Source organism: Salvia hispanica, chromosome 5 (genome assembly GCF_023119035.1).
Source record: "Salvia hispanica cultivar TCC Black 2014 chromosome 5, UniMelb_Shisp_WGS_1.0, whole genome shotgun sequence".
Taxonomy (NCBI): Eukaryota; Viridiplantae; Streptophyta; class Magnoliopsida; order Lamiales; family Lamiaceae; genus Salvia; species Salvia hispanica.
This window is the reverse complement of record NC_062969.1, coordinates 24,713,142-24,737,156: the sequence shown is the minus strand read 5'-3', so window position 1 is coordinate 24,737,156 and position 24,015 is coordinate 24,713,142. Positions and strand designations below refer to the sequence as shown.

At 35.2% G+C, this 24,015-nt stretch overlaps 4 protein-coding genes across 5 annotated transcripts; 3 read left to right on the top strand and 1 right to left on the bottom strand.

Moving 5' to 3' along the window:
• Nucleotides 1-9,121: 9,121 nt before the first annotated feature.
• On the top strand, nt 9,122-11,990 carry LOC125187622 (abscisic acid 8'-hydroxylase 2). The gene is made up of 6 exons (XM_048084243.1): nt 9,122-9,346; nt 9,429-9,753; nt 9,959-10,438; nt 10,518-10,703; nt 10,892-11,010; nt 11,703-11,990. The coding sequence occupies exons 1-6, from the start codon at nt 9,171-9,173 to the stop codon at nt 11,839-11,841; spliced, it is 1,425 nt and encodes a 474-aa protein (XP_047940200.1). The 5' UTR covers nt 9,122-9,170; the 3' UTR covers nt 11,842-11,990.
• Nucleotides 11,991-14,072: 2,082 nt separating this feature from the next.
• On the top strand, nt 14,073-16,190 carry LOC125190547. The gene is made up of 10 exons (XM_048087876.1): nt 14,073-14,151; nt 14,427-14,504; nt 14,597-14,662; nt 14,753-14,850; nt 14,959-14,996; nt 15,095-15,182; nt 15,275-15,410; nt 15,491-15,585; nt 15,680-15,745; nt 15,823-16,190. Exons 2-10 carry the CDS (start codon nt 14,444-14,446, stop codon nt 15,970-15,972), a joined length of 798 nt encoding a protein of 265 aa, XP_047943833.1. The 5' UTR covers nt 14,073-14,151; nt 14,427-14,443; the 3' UTR covers nt 15,973-16,190.
• A 3,336-nt stretch (nt 16,191-19,526) lies between these two features.
• Nucleotides 19,527-22,270, top strand: LOC125186233. 2 transcript variants are annotated; one of them, XM_048082584.1, is made up of 5 exons: nt 19,527-19,680; nt 19,783-19,880; nt 20,891-20,972; nt 21,055-21,134; nt 21,835-22,270. In XM_048082584.1, exons 1-5 carry the CDS (start codon nt 19,639-19,641, stop codon nt 22,088-22,090), a joined length of 558 nt encoding a protein of 185 aa, XP_047938541.1. In that variant the 5' UTR covers nt 19,527-19,638; the 3' UTR covers nt 22,091-22,270. The 2 variants fall into 2 exon arrangements, with proteins under 2 accessions (XP_047938541.1, XP_047938543.1); XM_048082586.1 differs by having other exon boundaries at nt 19,562-19,680; nt 19,755-19,880.
• Nucleotides 22,271-22,348: 78 nt separating this feature from the next.
• Nucleotides 22,349-23,377, bottom strand: LOC125186234 (scarecrow-like protein 14; the record flags this gene model as incomplete). The annotated part of the gene is made up of 1 exon (XM_048082587.1): nt 22,349-23,377. A coding segment is annotated over one exon (927 nt), but the record flags the coding sequence as incomplete, so codon positions are not given.
• Between the last annotated feature and the right edge of the window lie 638 nt (nt 23,378-24,015).

Genomic DNA, 24,015 nt, shown 5'->3' with positions numbered 1-24,015 from the left:
CCGAACTTCGGTATACCGTTCTGAACGGTATATCGATATTTCGTATGATATACCGAAATTTTATACAATTTCGAATACCCGTATACCAAAAAATATAATTCAAAACCGAAAAATAAAACCAAAATTAATGTATAATTTTAACATAATAAAATAATCATTGTCCACATCTTCATAATAAAAAAATATATGATTAAGTTATATGGATACATTTATGATTTAAACTTTTAATCTTAAAAAAATAAATTATATTCTTATTATTATTATTATTATTATTATTATTATTATTATTATTATTATCATCATCATCATCATCATCATCATCATCATCATCATCATCATCATCATCATCATCATCGGTATAAACGGTATAAACGATATGTATCGATAATTCGATACATATTGATTTTCGATATATTTCGGTATACCGATAATATCGATATATATCGTATATTCGATATAAAACGGTATACCGCGGTATAAGAAAATTCATATCGTTATCATACCGAAAACTTTCGATACGGTATTGTATCGTACCAAAAGTTTCGATATACCGAAAATTCGATATTTTTCGATATTTTTCAATACGATACGATCGATATACCGTTTTTTCGGTATATTTACCCAGCCCTATGCATGATAATACATGTGTACATTATATCAGCAATGCAGTTGACATGCCACAAACGCGTTGGACCCTTAATTGCCGCCCATCGAACCTGGAGCACACCAAATGCGCGTTCCACGTCCTTGCGCGCCGACTCCTGCCGTTCCGCAAAGTAGGCCTTCTTGTCCTCATTTGCGCATCTGATCGTCTTCACAAAGATGGGCCATCTAGGGTATATCCCATCCGCCAAGTAGTAGCCCATATCATGCTGGTTGCCGTTGGCAGCAAAAACTGATGGCCAGACCGACACCCTAGCACTGCTCGTTGAAAAAGGGCGACGAGTTGAGGACGTTGAGGTCGTTGTTCGACCCGGCTACCCCAAAATACGCATGCCAAATCCACAGCCAACGACGGCCTCGAGGATCATCGTAAGATTCTTTCCCTTGTAGCCGGTGGTGTAGAACCCCTTAGGCAGCGGGACAGTTCTTCCACTCTCAATGCATACAACCTATGTTGCCTAACATCCCCGGGAACCCATGCTTCTCCCCGTACATCTGCAACAAATCCTGGCAGTCTTCGGGGATAGGGTTTTGAAGATACTGCTCACCGAATATTTCAACGATGCACTGACAGAAATACTTCAGACACTGCAGGGTAGTCGTCTCACCGATATGGAGGTACTCGTCCCACATGTCTTCCGCGCCTCCGCAGGCCAACTGCCTGATTGCCGCAGTGCACTTTTGAATAGCTGAATGGCCGGGTCTGCCAACCGCATCGTGCCTGAAGGGGAAACACAGATATCGACGCCCCAAAGCGTCAACGATACGCATAAACACCTCCCCGTGCATACTAAAACGCCGCCTGAACAGGTTGTCCCCAAACCGCGGCTGCTCTGCGAAGTAGTCGTCATATAGCCGCTGATGTGCAACTACGTGATCCCGATCAATCACTGCTCGACGGTGGACAACGGGTCGAGGTATCGGCGGCGGTGGCTGCAAGGCCCTTTCTAACAGCCGCTCTGCCTCGCGAATCGTATAGGCCTCTAACTCTTCCAACACTTGCCATTCGAACTCCTCCTCAGCATCCCCACCACTACCACCCGCGTTACTCATTTCGCTTATTGCTCTTGTACAGAAATTCAGAGAGAGAGAATACTCGTTAAAACAAGCGGTGCAAATGAAAATGACGTTCAAATCGCGTATATATAGTGTTTCGGAAGTTAAATAATAAAAAAATAAATAAAAAAGCCGCTAGCCGATCGCCAGCCTACAATGGCGGCGAGCCAATCGGCCAGCGCTCGCCTATTTTCTCGCCGATTTGGCGCTTGCCGCTTACAATGGTTCGGCGAGCGGACCGGCCAGCGCCGGAAATCGGCTAGCCGGCCCTTTCTAACAGCCGCTCTGCCTCGCGAATCGTATAGGCCTCTAACTCTTCCAACACTTGCCATTCGAACTCCTCCTCAGCATCCCCACCACTACCACCCGCGTTACTCATTTCGCTTATTGCTCTTGTACAGAAATTCAGAGAGAGAGAATACTCGTTAAAACAAGCGGTGCAAATGAAAATGACGTTCAAATCGCGTATATATAGTGTTTCGGAAGTTAAATAATAAAAAAATAAATAAAAAAGCCGCTGGCCGATCGCCAGCCTACAATGGCGGCGAGCCAATCGGCCAGCGCTCGCCTATTTTCTCGCCGATTTGGCGCTTGCCGCCTACAATGGTTCGGCGAGCGGACCGGCCAGCGTCGGGAATCGGCTAGCCGGCCCGCTCGCCGCCATTGTGGATGCTCTAAGGATGATATGTCTGCAACACAAGACGCTATATATTTGCAAAAGAATTGAATCCATCATAATTGCACTATTGGGATGATATGTCAAATTCATTGTAAGAATTGTAAATATAAAGTTTACTACAAGAAATATTCTGAAATTTTAAAAATTTAATCTTACAAATTTTAAAATGTTTATTTTTTTTAACATGTCAATATCAATCCTAACTTATTCAAATATGTCAACAATTCAAGATTTATAAACGTTATTCTTATCCAGAGTCATGGCTTACAAAATTTTAAATTATTAGTTTTTAATCGTGGTTGAGTCTAACTATATTTCAAAATTGATCAATAATATTCTACAGTCTACAAATATGAATAATGTTTTATATTATAGTACATTGGAAAGATTATAGGTTCCCCTTTTGACTTTTTTGGAATGTTTAACTATATGTTGTACTTTATCATATGAAATGATTTACATTTTTCATTTTATATATGTTTATTAGTAGGGATATTGGCATATAATATAAAATTTTCAAAAAGTTGGATTTTTTTCCACGAATTATAAAATTGGCAAATAATATCACGAATTTTACCCCGAGTTAGTTTTTTCCCACGAATGAAAAATATTCCCACAAATAATATTATGATACGAATTTTTTTCGTAATTCCTAAAATTGTTCTTCAATCTATTAAAATAACATGAATTTTTTCATTCGTAGAAAAAAAATAAACCCGGGGTAAAATTTGTGATATTATTTGCCAATTTTAAAGTTCGTAGGAGAAAACTTTTTGAAAGTTTCATGATATTAGATGTCAATATTCCGAATTCTCTCTATATATTATATAGGATCATTAAGAACAAAATATACTGAAGTCAAATTTAATAATATTCCTTATTGTTATATAGTATATAGGATCACTAAGAACAAAATATACTAAAGTCAAATTTAATAATTAGATGCTAGCCTGAAATCCAAATGTTTGTGGTCAGGATTGCTAATTTTAACTCAATTAAATCAGCTCGCAACCTAATTAGGAATGACCTAAACTTGATGGCCTGCAACCTGATTGAAATTCTTATACAAAAGTCCTTTTGACTAGAATATATAATTAATCATTCTAATTAAGGTTTAAATTATATTTAATTGTAAATTTTAAATAAATTTTCTTTTGTTCAATTTTATACTATTGTTTTATAAAATTAAAATAAAAAAACGTTTGTGGACAATCTCCAGGCTGCAAGTGCAAATCATGAAGGATACATGAATTCAATGGTGTGCAAATGCCATAGGTCACCTAAACTGAAACTGGGAGTATATCTATTGAATTAAAGATCAGATCACTGAAATGCAAGATTTTTCATCCATTCCTCTAAGGAACAAATTTTAGTTTCCAATGTTGACGGAGCCAAACGCGGCGTAATTAATGTAGGGGTGCCACGTACTCAGTTGATATTAAACATGCTCTCTCTCATATATTTATGGAAAAGAATATGCAAAAATCATTTATAAAATATAGCAGTGCTTCATGAATTAAGAAACTACTAGGAGTAGTACAAAACGGCGAATTCATTAATAGAATTAATATAAGAACTGAATTTGGTCCTGTTTGATGGGATTTTTATCAGGCTAATTATAGGGAGTAGTAGTATATAGTATATAATCCTTAGTATGGATGTATTGCTAACTAATTACTAATCCCAAATTGAGATCAATTTTTAACCATTAGATTAGAAGATCTTGTGGTTAATATAATGCTAAGTGTAATATATTTTAAATTTAAATAATTATTAATTAAATTAAAAGGGTATTAATGTCAAATCCTATATGTAGTAATTATAACTAACTACTTTCTCTCTCTCAAAATCATCTCAAATCTTTAAATTTATGTAACTCTCTCAATTTAAATTATTTTTCGCAAAAAATATATCAAATTAAAGATAATTTAATAAGGATTCCAACGAGATCTCAATTGCATATGTTCCGACGACGTTCGGATGATGAAATTTGATATTTTTTATTTTAGTTTTCGTAAATGTTGATACCCAGATTTTTATCAACAAATACATCAAAAAATCTCAATAAAACAATGTAAAAATCTCAATAAATATGTGTTGATATTTTCTTGTACTAATGTTGATATTCTTATATCATATTGTTGATATTTGTAATGCACAATGTTGATATAAAAAAACACTCACGAAAATTATCATATGATAACATAATGACAATACTACCCTTTTGTTGATATTTTGTCTACTATTTATTGAGATTTGTGAGCTTTAATCTCATCCACTCATTTTAAAATCCAAGGGTGGAGATTTAGTCTTGATTTTGGATTAGGGTGCTATAAGCATTAGAATAAGTCCCATCCTTAGTATATATATTCCTTTTGGGGAGTGATCAATTACTAACTAATTATCAATTTCAAATTAAGACTAAATCTTAGCCACTAGATTAAAAGATCTAGTGGTTAAAATAATGTCATATAGATTATATTTTTAATTAAGAAAATTAATAAATAAAATTAGAGGGTATTAATGTCAATACTCTCTCATTAAAATCATCTTAAAACTTTAAATTTACGTAACTCTCTCGATTTAAATTATTTTTTTGCAAAAAATATATCAAATTAAAGATAATTTTATAAGGATTCCAACGAGATTTCAATTGCATATGTTCCGACGATGTTCGAATGATGAAATTTGATATTTTTTATTTTAGTTTTCGTAAATGTTGATAACCAGATTTTTATCAACAAATACATAAAAAAATCTCAATAAAACCATGTACTCGATATTTTCTTGTACTAATAGTGTTGATATTCTTATGTCATATTGTTGATATTTGTAGTACACTATATTGATATAAAAAACATTTACGAAAATTATCATATGATAACATAATGACAATATTACCCTTTTGTTGATATTTTGTCTACTATTTATTGCAATTCCTAATATTTAATCTCATCCGGTCATTTTAAAATCTAAGGGTGGAGATTTGGTCTTAATTTTGGATTAGGGTGTTATAAGCATTAGAATATGACCCTACTCCCTCCCACTTACACTTAGGATGACACACTTAATTTTTTTTTGTAATTTGTCTAAAATAAAATGACATATTTCTATTTTTCGGAACTTTCTCTATGTAATTAATTCACTCAACTATTTTTTCTCTCCTTAATTAGATATTCAACTCTCTTTTTCTATTTAATACTTACAACTATTTTTTCTCTCTCTAATTAAATACATTTACCAACCACTTCTAAAATTATGTGCTGAGTCTGCCGACTAAGAAATTTGTTATCTTAGTCGGGACTGACCGAGTAGTATAGGTAGCTCATCGATCGTCACTCACTCTCGCTAAACATAAGCAAACGCGTGTCTACGCACTTTCATAAAGCCAAAATTAGAGGATGAAAATATCAAGAGGATGAAGCTGTCAAGAAAGAGAAATAAAATAAATTTTATTGACGATAATGTCATGGGAGGAAATCGAGAAGCAGCCGCAACATGGTGCAGTTGCAGAGAAGGGGTAGGTGTGCCAATGAGAGGAGGACTCGTGTCGAGACTCATCATTGGGAGGCGTATCTCGGAAATAGTAGTATGACGTGATGGAATTGGTGTGGAGATATTAATAAAACGTGGGTTTTTACCTACTTTGGTTTCACGCTGTCGGGCACAACTGTGCGGTGGTGCTGGCCGGCGCCGCTTCTTCACATGTTCACTCTTCACTATCCCCATCTTCTATTATTCGACAATCAATAAATTTAACAAATGTATCATGAATGTGAATCTAATCGCACAAGTGTCGTGCCATCTTTTGTTACAAATTGTAAGATTTCATTTTTGATTCATTATAAAAGAGTATTTTTGTAGTATATTTTTAAAAATAATACTAGTTCTCCTTAATTTACATTATACTAATTTCAACTTATTTTAGATAAAGATGATGATTTGACTAAAATTATAACTTAATAAGCTAGCTAGATTGGTTTTTATCTAAATCGAGATTATGATATACGGAGTACTACTATCTAAATCACATTATATCTTAATAGCGTCATAATGTATAAAATATCTTGAGGATCGGAGTTAGTTTTTTGACTTTTTCTTCTTGTTGTTATCAGGGATTTATCGAATAATTGTTCACTTTTAAGTTAAAAAATTTGTGAGAGTGCCAAGATTTGGAACATTGCTAGTTGGGGAAAGATTTGGTAATAGTAGGTGATACGTAGACTAGTGGTCATTGTTATTTATAGCAAAGTAGTTGGTGAAATGAAGATATTTCCCATTGTTTTGTATTAGGAAATATTATCAAGGATCATACGTTAATGTGGCGGAATTAGCAACACTTGTACTTGCCAGATCAATGAAATCCTTTATCGAACTCTTATAGGCTATAGACTATAGTTAAAACATGTAATAGTAGTAGTAGTATTTTTATAGTTGCAACGTTCTAGAAGTCTTGCGTGTCTACCTACAGTATTAATTATTTACGGTATCTACTATTGTCGTAACTAATAATTTTAATCTCATGTACATTATTTGATGTGATATTATATGCTGATATCGCTCTTGAAAACAATAAATTGTAAATAGAAAAGTCAAAATACTTTCTCGAAAATTACTCCATAATCATGTACATTTGGAGATGAAAGAAATTAAATCTTCTTGCAGCTCCATTGATATTTCTTCAATTAATTAATACATGTGTTGGTTGTAGACATAGTTTACTTTTCTTATTTTCAAAAGTCTGCCATAATGGCCACACCAATTTACCATCTAAATTATAAAAAATGTTAATAATATGCATCGACGAATAGGAAACTTAGCACAAAATTTAGACACGTGCACTAAGTGGATATACATTGCATATCATAAATTCTCAATAATATACTCCCTCCGTTCCGGCTAAGATGACACGTTCCTTAGCCGGCACGGGATTTTAGGAGTTATTGATTAATGTGTTTAATTGGAGAGAGAAAAGATAGGTGGAAGTATTAAAATAAAGAGAAAGAGAGAGAAAGATGAATACTCCCTCCGTCCCACATTTGTAGTACTAACATTTAGTTAGACGGACTTTTATGGCAAAATGTTACTACAAATCTGGGACGGATGGAGTATTTAAAAGGTGTGTGAAAAAATGGTTGAGTTTATTAATTGGAGAGAGAAAATTTCCAAAAAAGCAAATGTGTCATCTTAGTTGAAATAAACTAAAAAAAAGTATCATCTTATGTGAGACAAAAGGAGTAATTACTTTTATTTCCCTTGCATGAACATTTAAGAAAAAAAAATCAGAGTAATTTAAACAACACATCCATCAATTGCTCTTCATTTTTAACTGTCGCACATCCATAATACTCTTCATTCTTAAATGTCGGTTTTAAGTCAGCTTAGAGCATCCTTAATTCCATCCAGGATTTGGGTCGCAAGTTATCTGCACGTCATCATTCCCCTAAATTTGGGGTTCCAGACCACAACTCCATTAACACCGCAGGCCACAACTCGGGCCACAACTCAGACCACAACTATTCATTTGCACTCACAACTACAACATATTTTAATCGTCAAAGGGAGTTCACGAAATCGTCCATCTGGCGTTGGTCGCTATTAAACCAATCCATAGAACTAAAAAAGTGTTGAAATGCTAGAGAATTGAGAGTGAGAGTTTGTGTGGAAGAGTATTAAAAAATGGAGCAAATTTAGTGTATAAATAGAAAAACAAAAAAAAAATAAAAAAAATACAATTTCGTGGGGACTTGCAGCCCGGCCCGAACGCAATTAACGCCGGGACGGGCCGCATGGGATGCGGCACGGGCACGCATAACGCCGGCCGGGACGGGACGGGACTCGGGAGCGGCCCCGGAACGCAACTGCGTCCTCGGGACCGTCCCGGGCCGGGACGCAAGCTGCTCCAACGCTAAATTCGGGCCAGGATTCGCGAGTTGCGGCCCGGCCCGCCTGCGTTAATGATGCTCTTACAATATTCTCAAAGAAAGAAAGCAAAGAAAACGTATGGCTCGTGAAATATTAATGTTATACATGCCTCAAATTAAAACACAAAAATTCAAACTACTCAGAGCATCTCCAACCATTCCACTAAACTCAAACTCATTTTAATGTAAATCTCATACTAAATATTAATTTTACTCCAACCATTTACACTAAACTCAAACTTAAAAAAATATTCTCTATATTATGCATTTTTTACTCACAAAAATTGAAAAACTTTTAGGTTTAAGTTGAGTGTAAACCTAAAGATTTGTATTTTTTCCTCAAAAACCAAAAATATGATTGGTTTTTGAGTACTATTAGAGCTAAATATCTATCCCATTTTAGATTTTAGTGTACCTTTAGAGATGGTCTCACGCACGCCCGAGACTAGTCCAAGAAACAGCATACTGTTTCGTTTCATAATCAGTAATTGTATCAAAAGCCAAAACTTAATGTATAAATATTTCTTATAATTAATTAATACATTGATCCTACCTCAACTTTCTAACTGCATATGGTTAAGCAATTAATATCCTCTATGTCAAGTCCACTTTTAGATATTTTCAGGAAGTACTAATATAGAAGGATATGGTAATACAGGTGGTCGATAACAATTGGACAAACTAATTCCATATCACCAAGAATTGACTACGCAAAAATAATACTAATAAAAAAAAAAGCAAGAAAGTGAAAGAGCATTATAAAAATAAGGGAGAGCAAGGTTAAGCATTTACATCTCTAGGCGCTTGGTGCGTAACAATTTCTCAACACGCAATTTGAAAAGAAAAAAATGATGATACTGATGGTGGTGTTGGCTCTTGCAGCGGCGGGTCTCCTCTTCCGATGGTGTGAGCAAGGCCGCAACCGCCGTCTACCTCCCGGTTCCATGGGGTGGCCTTACATCGGAGAAACCCTGAAACTCTACACTCAAAATCCCAACACCTTCTTCTCCACTCGCCGCAAAAGGTTAGTTGATTAAATAACTCAACAGTTATCGTCGTCGCCATCATCACCATCATACTAGTAATTAATTTGTTTGGATTGGCAGGTATGGTAATATATTCAAGAGTCACATATTGGGGTGCCCCTGTGTGATGATATCAAGCCCAGAAGCGGCCAAGATGGTTTTGGCGAGCAAAGCTCATCTCTTCAAGCCAACCTACCCACAAAGTAAAGAGAGATTGATAGGACCGGCGGCGCTCTTCTTCCACCAAGGCCACTACCACTCTCTGCTCAAGAGATTGGTCGCCGCCTCATTCTCTCCCTCCGCCATCCGAGCCTCCGTCGCCTCCGTTCACACCATTGCTCTCAAACTTCTCTCCAGCTGGGAACATGCCACCAGCCCCATATGCACCTTGCAACAGATGAAAAAGGTCAATTCATACATACACTCAATATTACTACTAATTAGTTATATTGTTGGGTTGCAAACTCACCTCACACCGCAGAATTAGTTTGAGGCTTTTTTTAGAGTAACTCATAAAAAAATTCGGGCGGGCTTAGCCTAAAATACACAATATTAATATCAAACTAATATGCAGTCTACGATCCTAACATACATATGTGTGTAATTTTCAGTATGCGTTTGAGGTGGCGATGGTATCGGTGTTTGGAGGGGAGGCGGAGGCGGAAACGGAAGGGATAAGGTGTTTGTATGGGGAATTGGAGAAAGGGTACAACTCGATGGCGGTGGATATTCCGGGAAGTCCGTTTTACAAGGCGATGAGGGTGAGGAAAGCGTTGAATGAGAGGTTGATGAAGATAATTGAGAGGAGAAGAGGAAATGGAGGGGGAGGTGGATTGCTGGGGAATATGCTGAGAGTGGAGTTGGGTGAATTGGCTGATTCTCAAATAGCTGATAACATAATCGGAGTCATTTTCGCAGCTCATGATACCACAGCCACTGTGCTGACGTGGCTCCTCAAGTATTTGCACGACAATCCCAATCTCCTCCAAGCTGTTGCGGCGGAGCAAGAGGGTATTGCACGCAAACTACAACTAGAGGGAGACCGGGGGCTTACGTGGGATGACACCCGAGACATGTCGCTCACTACCAGGGTACGCGAAATGTGTGTTATTATCATGTTTTGTTTATTTATCTTTCCGGTAAAAATGACGATATATGACGTACGCGTAGGTGATACAAGAAACGCTTAGAAGTGCAAGTATAGTTTCATTCACATTCAGAGAGGCGGTTGAAGATGTGGAGTTGGAAGGGTATGTGATCCCCAAAGGATGGAAAGTGCTTCCTCTCTTCAGAAGCATCCACCACACTTCAGATTTCTTTCCCCACCCACATAAATTCGACCCTTCTAGATTTGAGGTATCTACTATTCATTTGTCCACAATGTTTCTACGGCATTTTGATGACTATAATTTTCATGTAAATCAAGCCACGTGAGCAAATTAATTTAATATCAATATATGCATATCTTTAAAGATTCTAAGGCATGGGAATGGGATCCAATATTATACTTAAGAGTACTACAATTATGAATATAATTGGTGCAGGTATCTCCTAGGCCATACACATACATGCCCTTCGGAAATGGGGTACATTCATGTCCCGGCAGTGAGTTTGCTAAGCTTGAGATGCTAGTCCTCCTCCACCACCTCATTACTACTTACAGGTACTCACTTACATCTTTCTTTCATTTTACACATCTAGACACACCTCACTTCCTGGATCGGAGTAAAAATTCAATGGTCCCGACATATTGCCACATGGTGCATCCAACCAATTTCAATTCTAGAAAGTGAGAAAAAAAAAAAAGGAAAGAAGTGGTTTATGCAATTATGAATAATTGGTTTGACACGTCATGTCCTGGACCACTAGATTTTTAATCGACCTGTCGACCTAATTAGTAGTAGACGATTAGATCTCCTCTAAATTACTAGTTTTTATTCTTTGATAGCTGATGTGTCAAGCCAACTCAATTTATAGTATTGGCCTATATATAATGCACATTGCTTCACTTATATACATGTGTAATAAGTGTTTAATTATGCGTAGGGTTAAAGTAAATCATCTCATCATTCTACAAAGGAGTTGGGCCGGGATATATAAACAGAATAACATTATATTAAATTAAAAGTAAAGTAAAAGAATGAGAAACGAACAAAAGGAGCAGGAATATTTACTGATCTTTTCGTGCGTTTGTCGTAGAAATCGATTCAATGGTTGTATTAATTCATATACTATTAAAAAGCCCCTTTCACACTCCTGAAATATAATGTTTTACTCTTTTTTTTTTTTTCAACTGATTTTATTTATAGCTGATTTCTCATTGGAGCTAACAAATTTTAAATTAATTTGTGTCAGATGGAGAGTGATTGGGGAAGAGGATGCAATACAGTATGGGCCTTTTCCAGTGCCTAAAGGAGGACTGCTTATTCACGTCACGCATCGGAGTCGGAGACGGGAAAATATCTCTACCAGCATCTCATCAATCACCCAATAAATTAAAAATAGTAGTAATTCAGAGGGAAAAAAGTGGGAACAAAATGTATCCCGCGTGTATTCCTTCATTAAGATCACATCATGTTTTTGTTATCTTCGTTGTCACATACGTGTCGTTCAATTTCATTGGTATCATGTGGATTCAATTGATGTTAATGCATTGACTTACAATTATAGAAAGTGTAGTGTAAGAGAGATGAAAATGAGGTTAATTTCTTTAAAAGTTTCCAAAAAATAATAGTATTTGTATTATAAGGATAGTAGTACTAAATTTTGAATTAAATTGAATATTAGATTTTATTTTAATTTTCCAAATTGGGCACTGTATCTTTTTCACCCTTATAAAAGTCTTTGAATTGTTTTTCTTCTGTTCTCTAATTAATAAAGTTAATTATTTCCCCCTTAATATCACACCTTCTCCTACGCACCATTAATCCTCTAAATCAAATCAAACACTTGCTTTTAACCTTAATAATGTTGAACCGGATTTAATAAACCTATCATTATCATTACAAATTAGAAGCCTCATATCAGTTTAGTGTTGCCAATTTGACTGGAATTTTAAAAGTGAAAAGGAAAAATTATGATTGTATACAAGAGCAAGTTTTGATTGACGAAATTATAAATGTAAAAAAATGAATATTTAGAATATAATTCTTAAAAATATTCTATATGAGTATTTGTTAGAATCTCTAAATTTGATTTGCTGGCCGTATATAGTTGACAAAAATTATTTTGTATTACTAGTATTTATTTTGACACAATTAGTAATTAAACTGTGGAAGAAGAAGTATCTCGAAGACGTATATCAGGGTAATAAAAAGATTAATATTCTATTTGAAAAAAATAAAAGCTTAATATTTATTTTAACGGAGTAGAAAATTTTGTTTAGTTTCTTTTTGATGTAAATAGTAGGAGTACTAATTTGGTTATCTTTTGAGAAATAATTCGTACAAGGATATACTACAAAACAACTAACTCTATATATGTTCGAATTGAAATTATGGCTGATTTTTATTGTAAACCGTCAGAGTGGACCATTTTTGACATTCTAGTTCTATGTCCTAACTTTACCAGTAGCTTTAATTTTGGTTCAACAACATCAAACCAACCTACTAAAGAGCTCAGTTAAAGTTATTTTATACAGTAATGTTTTTTTTTTCTATTTGAATATGATCGTATACTATTTCTCATTTATCACAGTGATGACTCAAACTCCAATTAATTAAGCTAAGATTTATCATATTTAAGACATTATATTTTGATTCTCTATAACCGAAACTGAATTTGAAGGTTGTGGCCTCGAACCGTGTCTGCTTTACCCAGAAGCAGCATGTATTCGTGGATGAACGCGTGTAGAGAATCCAAGTAAATTGGTCTAAATTTCAGAACTGAAGTTTGAATTTGTAGAAATAATATAAAATAGTAGTAAGAGCATGTGAAAATTCCCAAGAGAGAGGGAAGAAGTTAGGCTGGCGACGCCATTCGTCAATATTAAAATCGATTTATGATTTTATTCTCATTCATTTCTTACGCTTACGCGGCTATTCGCACCAATTATAAACTTTACTATTCATAAGTGGAGTATTATATTAGGGGTAAGATCTGATGTGTTTGGACGTGATCCACTAAAATCACATCTAATCCTTTTCTTCCTTTTGAAACTTCTTTTTCAAAGGTAGCCATTTACGAAAAGTGTTTTTGAAGCAACTTTTGTGGATTAACAAAATATCCGAAATTTGATATCTTCATCCGAATTAAGTTGAAATTAAAGTTTCAGTTCGAATTTTCGTATTTTCAGTTTTTCTAAAAAAATCATATGCTCGGATCTAAAATTTTGAAAATACCCAAATATTCAAACATATAACATTTTAATTATAAATCTATCGAATATAAATACTTTGTGTGAATATGTTACTAGATTTTTGGATTTTGGTATTTTCGAATTTTCAATATTGCAATTTTGGATTTTCATAAATCTGTGTGCAATTTTGGATTTTTATTTCATAATTGAATTAGATTATTTTTGTCTAAATTTTGTTATTGGGTAAATTAGTAGTAGTAGTATTAATAAAATTGAGTCATGGGAAAAATTTAGAAAATAAAAATGAAGATTTGGACATGTAAAATGGTAAGAGGGACTGTGTTTCCTGTCGCTTTCGGCATTCCCATCTTTATGGCAACCCTATAACTGCTTCTGATGGCGGTTATCAATGCTCTATTTAACCACCCCGCCCCTTCTCCCCCTTTTCCACTCTCTCTATTCAATATTTTTTTCAAATCCCACATTTTTCGATCTCGCCATAATACGGTATGTCTGAAAACCAAATGTTCTTCTCTCCAAAGTTTCCATATGTTTTGCCTTTGATTTTAAGTTTTCTGCTTGATTTGTTCATTTTCTATACGCATTCGTTTCGATTCATCTTATCTTTCATCTCATTGATTGTTCTTGGTGGATTCTCATTTTGTCTTTTGAAATCCCCTGTTTTTTTCCTAATCCTGCATATGCATATATGCCTGTGCCATAGTTGAATTGAATTGTTTCTCTTCTTATTACTTATGCGTATTTCCATTATGATTTGTTAGATTGTTATTAAATCGAAATGGAGCAAGACGACTGCTATCAGAGTGTTACAGAGACAAAATATGATTGTCTCCTCTTTGGTGAGTTTTGGTTCTCACCCTTCATATTTGGCAATCTTTGAGAAATTAGGTAAAACAATTTTGTATGTTGAGGGTTTATCTTTGATTTTCAGATGTGGATGATACCCTTTATCCCCTGAGTTCCGGTATATCAACGGAATGCACCAAGAACATCAGAGGTAAAATCCATGCCCAAATGTGTGAAAAGTTTATGCCTTTTCTTATCATCAAAATTTGTAAACTTAGTTTTATTAACTATGTTGGTTTAGAATACATGATCAGCAAGCTCGGCATCGAGGAGGAGAAGGTGCCTGAAATGTGTGCCGAGTTATACAAGGACTATGGCACAACAATGGCCGGTCTTCGGGTATGGTTTTCTAGTGCTGTTACACTGTTCGTGTGTGTGTGTGTGTGTGTGTTTATATGGCTTCGAAAAAACATGTTGAAATAGATTGATGGCGATTTCTCTTTTCAGGCTGTCGGTTATGATTTCGACTATGATGATTACCATAGGTAACTAACTATGTTCATTTAATCATTTGTGTTTCTCTACTTGCTATCCTAATTGTTTCATTTGCAAAGTCCCTAAAACATGATCTTCTTCTGTGTAGCTTCGTACATGGTAGACTACCTTACGACTGGTTGAAGACCGATCACACTCTAAAAAACCTTCTGCAGACCGTCCCCATTCGCAAAGTTGTAAGTTGCTAACTGTATACATTTATTGCATTATTGGGAAATTTGGTTTTGACAATGTATTGGAACATATCTATGTATTGGTTATGTAACAGATATTCTCGAATGGAAATGACGCCCATGTTGCTGAGGTTCTTAGCAGGCTTGGTGTACAGGATTGCTTCGAAAGTATCATTTGTTTCGAGACGTTGAATCCTTCTAAAACCTCTGAACAGCCTGAAGACACTGATGGTAAGCTCAGACATTGTATATTTGCAATGTTATTTTATATATCGATTCAAATATGTGACTGCTTTCCATGCTCTCTGCAGCAACAGAACTCCCTAAAACTCCAATTCTCTGCAAGCCGCTTGAAAATTCATTTGTACAAGCTTTCAAGATTGCTGGTATTAACCCTCAGAAAACGGTAAGAAAGCATTCATTTCAGTTTTGTTTACGGTCTTATATTTCCCGTGGCCAACCAATATTTCATCTGAGATCAACTTTGTTTGTTGCTGCAGCTGTTCTTTGATGACTCCATTCGCAATCTGCAGACTGCAAAAAGCGTTGGCCTGCATACTGTTTGGGTATGTTGTTTCCAAATAACCTAACCATATCGAAAGGGATTAGAGCAAAACTTACTAAGTAAGGTTTTTATGTATAGGTTGGGTCCTCTCATAAAACAGATGGTGTGGATTATTCGTTGGAGAGCATTCACAATATGAAGGAGGCATTTCCCGAGCTGTGGGAAGGTGCTGTCGACAAGGCTGATGCTCCCTATCCTGAAAAGGCTGCCATTGAAGCGGTTGTCTGAGCTAGCTAATGTGACCAAGGATTCTTAATGCAATGACACCTAACTCACATATTATCTTCGTTATTTTTTATTTTGGCTTTTCTTGTCTCTGCTTGGTTTCTTACTTTGTTGAACCTGAAAAGGATCTATTAACATTGCTTAGATATCATTGGATCTAATGTAACTACTCTCTCTCAAAGTTAGTGAGATATGCTATAAAGTTTTTCATCTTTAGTAAATTCAGATTTCTTTCTTCTACTGCTAGTATTTTTATTCTTACAGGTGCATTGAACTTCTTTTTTTCCCTTGTGCATTGGATCTTGAGCCTCTCTATTGAAGGGCTCTGTCATATGCCAATTGCCAACTATGTAAGAACTCAAAACTTTGAGGTGTGTATCAGAATGGTACCTTTGGCTTTCCAGTCAAACGAAAAACAAGAGCAGATGAGTTTGTTGAAGAGTTGCTGTTGTTCCTTGTTGTTTGAGAATGTGGAAAGAACCTTATTTTACGGTGTAGTTCACGGACTTTAGAGGTTTCTCTGGTTCTACAAAGAGGGGCAAAGTCAGTTTCTATGATGCAAACTGCTGTGAGGGCTTGGTTAGTATAGCATCGATAGAGAAGTTGTTGTGGTAGATGGCGATGGTCAAGAATGAGTAGCTTCTCAATGTATTCTCCAAACTGCAAGTCACAATGTGCTGAGTCAAAAGAAGAAACAGCAAAAAAAAGGAACAAAAGAAGAGGCAAGAAACTAGCACTGCTCTTGGATATCTAAGAAGTCCTTTTTTGCGTGAGGCTGCAGCATCACATATGGTCGTCCTCTTTCCAAACTGGCAGTCCTCACACTCACAAAATGCATGTTAGGTAGGGGTGATAACTCATCTAGGAAGGAAATTTATGAACAAAAATGACTGTTTTGTTCATAAAATTTCATCCTAAATGAGTTATCACCCCTACCAAACATGGCTTAAGTGTGCATAAATCAGCATAAGATAATGAATAATGATAAGGAAATGTTAACTATTTAACTTCTGTTTCCAAAACAGAAATCTAAAATAATTTTTCTTTTTAATTTAAATTTATGCAAAATATATAAATGTTATAATTCATTATTTGAAATTTACTTAAAATTATCAATTGTTATAATAATAGCAACTATTATGGTTCTTATTCTCACAGTATTAGTTATAACAATTTTAGTTATTTAATTACGACCATTATCATCATTATTACAATAAAATATTTAACAATATAAAATATTTAATTATGTAAGAATCTTTCGGAAAAAGGAGAAGTTGGGAAATACTAAGAAACTTATTGTTAGATAAAAAATTAAACGTACATAATTCTACATACACAATGGAACTTTTTTTTAACATTTATGTTGAAAATCGATTTATAAATATATTTAATACTAATCATTTTGCTAACACTTTAAAAAAAATTAAAATTTTAACTTAAACTTATGTATATTTATGCAAAAAATATTTTTTTTTACTAAATATTGTATAATTAATTCGAATCAAGTTCAAAATCATGTTTCAATTTGACATAATATTTCTGTATTACTTCTTTCTTGTTACTACTATATAATAATACAACAAATAATAAAATTAATTTTTAATTAAATTTACTTAAATTTAAAAATTTAAGAATATTATGTAAGGGATGTACTAAGATAACAACCCTCTTTATTGTAACACCATATCACCATTTTAGGCCATTGGATCTGAAAATCGTGTGCTTGTCATGCTGCCACGTTTCCTCTACTAGAATAGGTTCCGAACGCCTCACTTCTCTGACTTTCGGTGCTTATCTTCAATCATAAGTTTCTTAATATAATTCATGTGACATTATTTCAACCATTAGATCTTCTAATCTAATGACTAAGATTTAGTCTTAGTTTGAGATTGTTAATTAGTTAGCAATTGATCACTCTCCCTACGTTGAAATTTGATATAAATCGCGGCGGGTTTGTCGAAATATGTGGACTTAAATTGGTTATTCCCTTTCCTTTTCTTATTTTGACAAATCCTTTCGAATAGAAGCAGCTGCCATCCAGTGACGTATCCAGAATTTTTAATTCGGAGGTACGATGTTTACATTGATTTGAAGCTTTAAAATTCGATTGATCATTTTTCTTTTGTTTTGATAGTCGAGAATATCTTATTTTGATAATTTTGTTAATTATTAATATTTTATATAATATAAATATAAGTAATTAGTACTATTACTATATAGTACTGCTTCCGTATCCCAAATTTTGACACGATTTGACCCGACACGGGTTTTAAGAAATGTAATGGAAAGTGTGTTGAAAAATTTGGTGGGATGTGGGTCCTACTTTTAAAGTATTAGTTTTATAATAAAATGTGAGTAGTAATGAGTTAGTGGAATATGAGGTCCACTATAAAAAATGGTAAAAAGTGAAATGTGTCAAACTTTCAGAGACGAACCGAAATGGTTTACTGTGTTGGGGGACGGAGGTAGTAATACTAAATGTCCTGAAAGTGAATCTTTTAAACATACATTACTGGAACAAAGTTGCAATTATTGCAAGCAAAAAGAATATACAATAATAAAACAATTGATAAAATATTTGCAGATCTTATAAGCAAAAATGTAATAATGAATATAAATTATTCAAAGAAGTTTATGTTATTTTTCAAATAAAAAGAATATCCCTTTGCCCCGTAAAAATATGTCACTTTCCATTTTCATCTATCTCATAAATAAATGGACATTCTATGTATGGAAAGTTATTTCAACTCATTACCCATACACGTCAAATTATTTTACAACTTATACAGTTATACTGACCAACCATTATAACTCATTAAACTTTCTATCCTTCCCCATCTCTCTTATTTTGCTAATTGTATCTTTATTCTCGTGTCATTTCAATTGCATATATTTTTATGGGATGGATTGGAGAGTAATAATTATAAATAAATACTTGAAAATCTATACAAACAAAATACGGCAAAACAAATAGAAATATTAATAACTCTATATAGAATATAACTATACAAAGAAAATAAAACAAAAGTACAACAACAAAAACTTGAAAGTTGGACAAGTAAGAAGAATAAGAGCTATTTTACCGCTGGAAGTTATGCATGAATGTAATGCTCATAAATTCCCTCTAGACCTAGATGCTGTCGAAGCTCCAACAAATGACTAAGATTTGTGTTTTGTGTGTAGGAGTTTTTGAAAATAGAATAGATAAACATAAGGAGCAAATAAACCCTCTTTTCATAAAACAAGTAAATAGTTTATTGCTCCTTTATTTTCTTTTGAGTCATTTTTCATATTTTCTAGTAATATTGTACTTTATTCTTTTTATTCGAGAATAAAGAAAAAAAATAAAAAAAATTTGAAATTCTATCTTTTGTTTTACAATTTCTAAAAAAGTCTAATTAAAAAACTGAATTCATAAATAAAAAATAGTATAAAAATTCTAAATCTAATTTATAGCACGAGTATTAAATCTGAGGAACCAATGGATTTTGTAGAATATACGTTGATATTATTGAGAATCTACGCAGCCGATTTCTCATAATTTTGAGGGTTAATTTGGTCATTCTTTGTTTTGTTATTTTGACAAACCCTTGCGAATCGAAGCCGCCTCTCTGAAGTCGCTGACGGAGGCCGGAGAGAGATAGAGAGAGGTTAATCGGAGACACTACCATGGCGAAGCGAGAGCTATCCTCTACTCTCAAGAACTTAAAGGTACAACCTAATTGCATTTTCATATCAAACCTTATATTTTCTCTTTAATCTTAATCCATCTTTCTTCTGTTTAGATCTTCTGATTATTGTTGGTCTGTTCAGTTCATGCAAAGGGCGTCCCAGAAAGATGAGAAAATCAAGAAAGAAGAAGAGCCCGTGCCTGCATCTGATTTCCCTGCCTGCACCCCTGTTAAAAGATGGTATCATTGTTCACTACTTTCTTTAAAACAATCGTTTTCATTAGTTCTTATGTTTTCTTATTGTATATTACTTGCTTGTTTCGCATTGGTGGAATTAGGGACAAAAAGAAGGGCTTATCAGTATCAATTTAGTTAATATGCTAGTACTAGTTTTCTTGTAAGGTGTGGAAAATTAAGAAGCCTTTTCAATAGTTTTTTAAGTGATGCTTCTTTGCTTAATCTGCTTCACTGTTTGTTTGCTCCCCTTAGTTATGACTTATGAGCTGATGTTGAACGCTTAACGCCGACAAAACTGATTGCAAAATGATCAGCGCGAGTATTGACTTTGCATTGTTTGATATTATTGCTACTTTAACTCGGTATATGTTTGATTTAGCATAATTCTGGGGTATATGGATCAGATTCTCTATGCATTCGATGATTATTTCCTTCAAATTGTGCAAATACAGTTAAAAGGATATTTGTTGAATGCTAGTGACATTTATTGTTGGACTAGCAGTATATTATACTTTTGGTATATGCATAAAGTGTATGTGGATTAGTGGGAAATATTGGAGCTAACCTCTTAAGGGGTGTAGTTTGGTCGATAGCTGTATTGTTAACGCATGTTTGGTCTAAGAATCTCAGTGTCTATACATCATTAGCCTTTTCACATATCTTACAATGCTCAAAGCCTCAAATTATGTCCCAAGATTTGTTGTAATATGAAGTTATGCAAACAAATAAACATTCATCGATTTTTATTATGGATTTGAAACCATTGTATTCATCAATCTTAAGCGGGCATGGAAACTGAAATAGTTAACTTTTATATTTAGTAGAATGTCCAGGTTGCTTTCTATGTCATGATTGTCATTATGTCTGAAACTGTACTGTTTGGACATCAATCCTAGATGGGTAATGAAATATCTGATTGAACATTTCTCAAGAAAAGATATGTGAACATTATTATGGATTTCTCTCAATGTGATGGAGATTCTTTATTTATGATTTCTTCCATTCATGTACAGCGTCGTTATAGTTGAAGGTGATCCACATCCAGGGGCAACAAGAGGTCGCATGTCGTTTCTAAGTTTTAATCCATCTATTGATGTGAGTTGTGGGCTGCCCTTTTAAGTTTCTATGGTTTTTATTTTTTATTTTTCCTAATCTTAAAAGGGCTTTGTTTCGGTAGAAACTCAATGAGGAAGTGTCTCCCCCTAGTGAAACTGAATCAGCTGCTACAAGTTCCGGTGGGCAAAATGAATTGATCAGGTCAGTGCCTTCATACCTTTGAAATTCTCTTACGGATTTAATATGTTCATTTATGATGATTCATAGTATTATAGAGTTTTGTTTAGAAATGGGGGAAAATTTTGTTTTAAAGTGTAAAAGGTGTATAGTCATATTCTTGGTTTAAAAAACTCCCGAAAGATGCTTGTTGTTGATGTGGCCTTTTTTCCAACACATTATGCAAATAAATATAAACAAAATATTATCAGAGGGCCTTGTAAATCATCAACCTCTGTCAGTAGAATTCACCAAAGCATCTCTTGTTCAGCATAAAGCAACCAATAATTTAATGCTCGTTCATTCTATTGATAGTTAAGTTGAAGTAATTGCAAGGGATGGGCGAAAAGTGAATCTATTACTATTAACTCATGATCTGATAGGTATTGTAATATACTCCCTCCGTCCCAAGGTATTAGACCAACTTTCTCTTTTGGGATGTCCCAACATATTAGACTCATTTCCTTTTTTAGCAAAAAGCATCTATCTTATTTTATTCTCCACCTACTTTTTTCTCTCTTCTCTCCCCTACTTTTTCCCTCTCTCATACTTTACTCTCTCCACTTTAACTATTTAAATATCAATTCCTTAAATCATGTGCCCAAAAGAAGTGAGTCTAATACTCCGGGACGGAGGGAGTAACGTTCTTTACAAGGCTGAAGACTGAAGTTCCTCTTATTTGCAGAGAAAATGGGTCCCCTCAGGATAGGTCAGAAGACTTGGGATTAGAATCTTCAAGCAATGATTGGAATAGCAACCATAAGAGGAGGCAACACGATGCTGGTGCAGAAGCAGAGACTCCAAACAAGTCAAGGAAGGGCGATCAAGATAGCCAAGATCCAAACTCAGCTAGAAGCCGTGGTTCTCACAAACAAAATAAGCGTGAAAAGCTGGATTGGAGTGTTCTTCGGCCTCCCAAGTATCAAAGCAAGAAGAGGTAAGTGTTTGCAATAGATTTCTGAGTATTTTTTTTGGCACCTAAGTTGCCTTCCGCAGTTGACTCTGTTGTATCGCATTGTTCGTTGTTGTATCCAAAGTTTTGTCCTAGAGTTGAGATAGGATAAATGTATCTCTCTCTTAATTTGCTAATACACGTGCTACGGCCTATGTTTCTTTATCAATTTTTTATATATGACATTTTACGGATACAAAGTACTCTCTACATTATTACAAGAAGATATCGCTCTAAACAAAAGAAGTAAGAAATGAAATATTGGATTCATAATATAGTAAGAAATCTTGGGTCAAAAGAGAATCTCTGAGCTACTACTTGTAATACTTAAATTAAAAAGTGGGAAGAATCAGTTGTTGGTAGGTTTCCAGCAAGAAAAAGCGTGAAGAACTCGGCCTTTCCATCCCTGCAACATCCATTTGCCATCTTCATCAACCGAGAAGTCCTTGTGATAGTCTGCCTTCACCTTGCTCCTGACGTATCCCACGATCTGCTGATCCAGCGCAAGCTGCCTGAAACCGGCCCTCACAGTCCTTGCCTGCCACTGCTTGTACGTCTCCGGCCAGTTGAGCCTCTCCGTCCCCTCGCACGCTATAATGTTGGTGATGTCCTTCCCGAACACCTCCTCCTCGAACAGCAGCCTGTTTGGATCCTCCCGGGGCACTGTCGCCTCGTACATGTCGAACATGGACGAGTACTGGAACAGCGCCTCCCTGAATCGCGTCACGAAGAAGGGTGTGTTGTAGGTTCCGGTGACAGCTCCTTGGATAAACATGTCAGGGTTGATCCTCTTGATCAGCGTCAGCACTTGATCCCTCGGGCTGTTGGCCACCACCGTCTCGTCCGGCACGTTCTGCAGCCGGTAAAGGCAGTTCACCACCAGCAGCTCATCCCTCTCGATCTTGAGCTCCTCCACTTTGATGCTCTCCCATTTCTGCGCTATCGCCGTGTACTCAAATGGTACCCCGAATCGCTCGCAGTACCTGGCGAGACGGTCGCCCGTGTCAGCCACCCGCTCAGCTGGGCGGAAGCCCGGCTGAGGGAAGTCTATCCCAGTGATGCGGAGCTTGGGGGGGCCACCACGCCTCTCGGAGAGCGCCTGAATGAGGCAGGGCCACTGGAATCCGTAGAGGATGCCGAAGTCGATTATATGAAGGGTTGTGGCGGAATCAGCGAGTTTCCTGATGGTTTTGTTGGCTAAGAGATTGGACATTTTCTTGAAAGGGCAAGCCCTGATGTATGTCTGGTAGCCTCTGAGCATCACCGCGGCTGATATCTGGTGCTGGAAATCGTTTGCCGGAGCCAAATATCCTTGGACTAAAGTACTATTCATCTTCAGATCTTCTTCTCGATTTCCAGAAAATCTTCTTCTCTACGAGTGAGGCAAACAGAACTGTAACAGCATCAAAAACAGAAATATTAACATCTGATAAAATAAATCAAATTCGGATTCGCCGAACAAATTGAAGGAAATAGAAAATTGATTTGCTGTACCTGAAAGAATAAAAAAGCAGATGAAATAGTGATTTCGAGAATCCGACAAATGTATAAAGATGGAGGTCGAAAAATCTGGTTGAATTTTATAAGAAATGTGAATGGAGGGGTTTATATAGAGAAAGAAGAAGATGAGGTTTTTAAAGGATAGGAAGATGGCAGGAAGTTGAGGTGGGGGCGACTCACTAACTTTTGACTAAAGTCAAATCGTGTACTCAAGTTAATTAATTACTCCTACTTTATTAATGAACTAAATGCCTATAAATACATTAACTCTACTCAATTTTAATTTTTTATCAGTTCTATTTTTTTGTCAAAAAACATAACCTTTTTTTATAGAATTTGAGTATGAAACAAAATTTCATCAACAATTAAAATTTAAATTAAAAAAAATTCACAATATAACGAAAACTAAAATTA

Bases quoted from the DNA above. Each gene is read 5' to 3' on its own strand.
- LOC125187622 (XM_048084243.1), top strand. From the start codon at position 9,171: ATGATGATACTGATGGTGGTGTTGGCTCTTGCAGCGGCGGGTCTCCTC. The intron at 9,754-9,958 runs GTCAATTCATAC...TGTAATTTTCAG, and splicing joins CCTTGCAACAGATGAAAAAG to TATGCGTTTGAGGTGGCGAT. The intron at 10,439-10,517 runs GTACGCGAAATG...ACGTACGCGTAG, and splicing joins ACATGTCGCTCACTACCAGG to GTGATACAAGAAACGCTTAG.
- LOC125190547 (XM_048087876.1), top strand. From the start codon at position 14,444: ATGGAGCAAGACGACTGCTATCAGAGTGTTACAGAGACAAAATATGAT. The intron at 14,851-14,958 runs GTATGGTTTTCT...TTCTCTTTTCAG, and splicing joins CAACAATGGCCGGTCTTCGG to GCTGTCGGTTATGATTTCGA. The intron at 15,746-15,822 runs GTATGTTGTTTC...TTTTATGTATAG, and splicing joins TTGGCCTGCATACTGTTTGG to GTTGGGTCCTCTCATAAAAC.
- LOC125186233 (XM_048082584.1), top strand. From the start codon at position 19,639: ATGGCGAAGCGAGAGCTATCCTCTACTCTCAAGAACTTAAAG. The intron at 19,681-19,782 runs GTACAACCTAAT...TGGTCTGTTCAG, and splicing joins CTACTCTCAAGAACTTAAAG to TTCATGCAAAGGGCGTCCCA. The intron at 20,973-21,054 runs GTGAGTTGTGGG...TTGTTTCGGTAG, and splicing joins GTTTTAATCCATCTATTGAT to AAACTCAATGAGGAAGTGTC.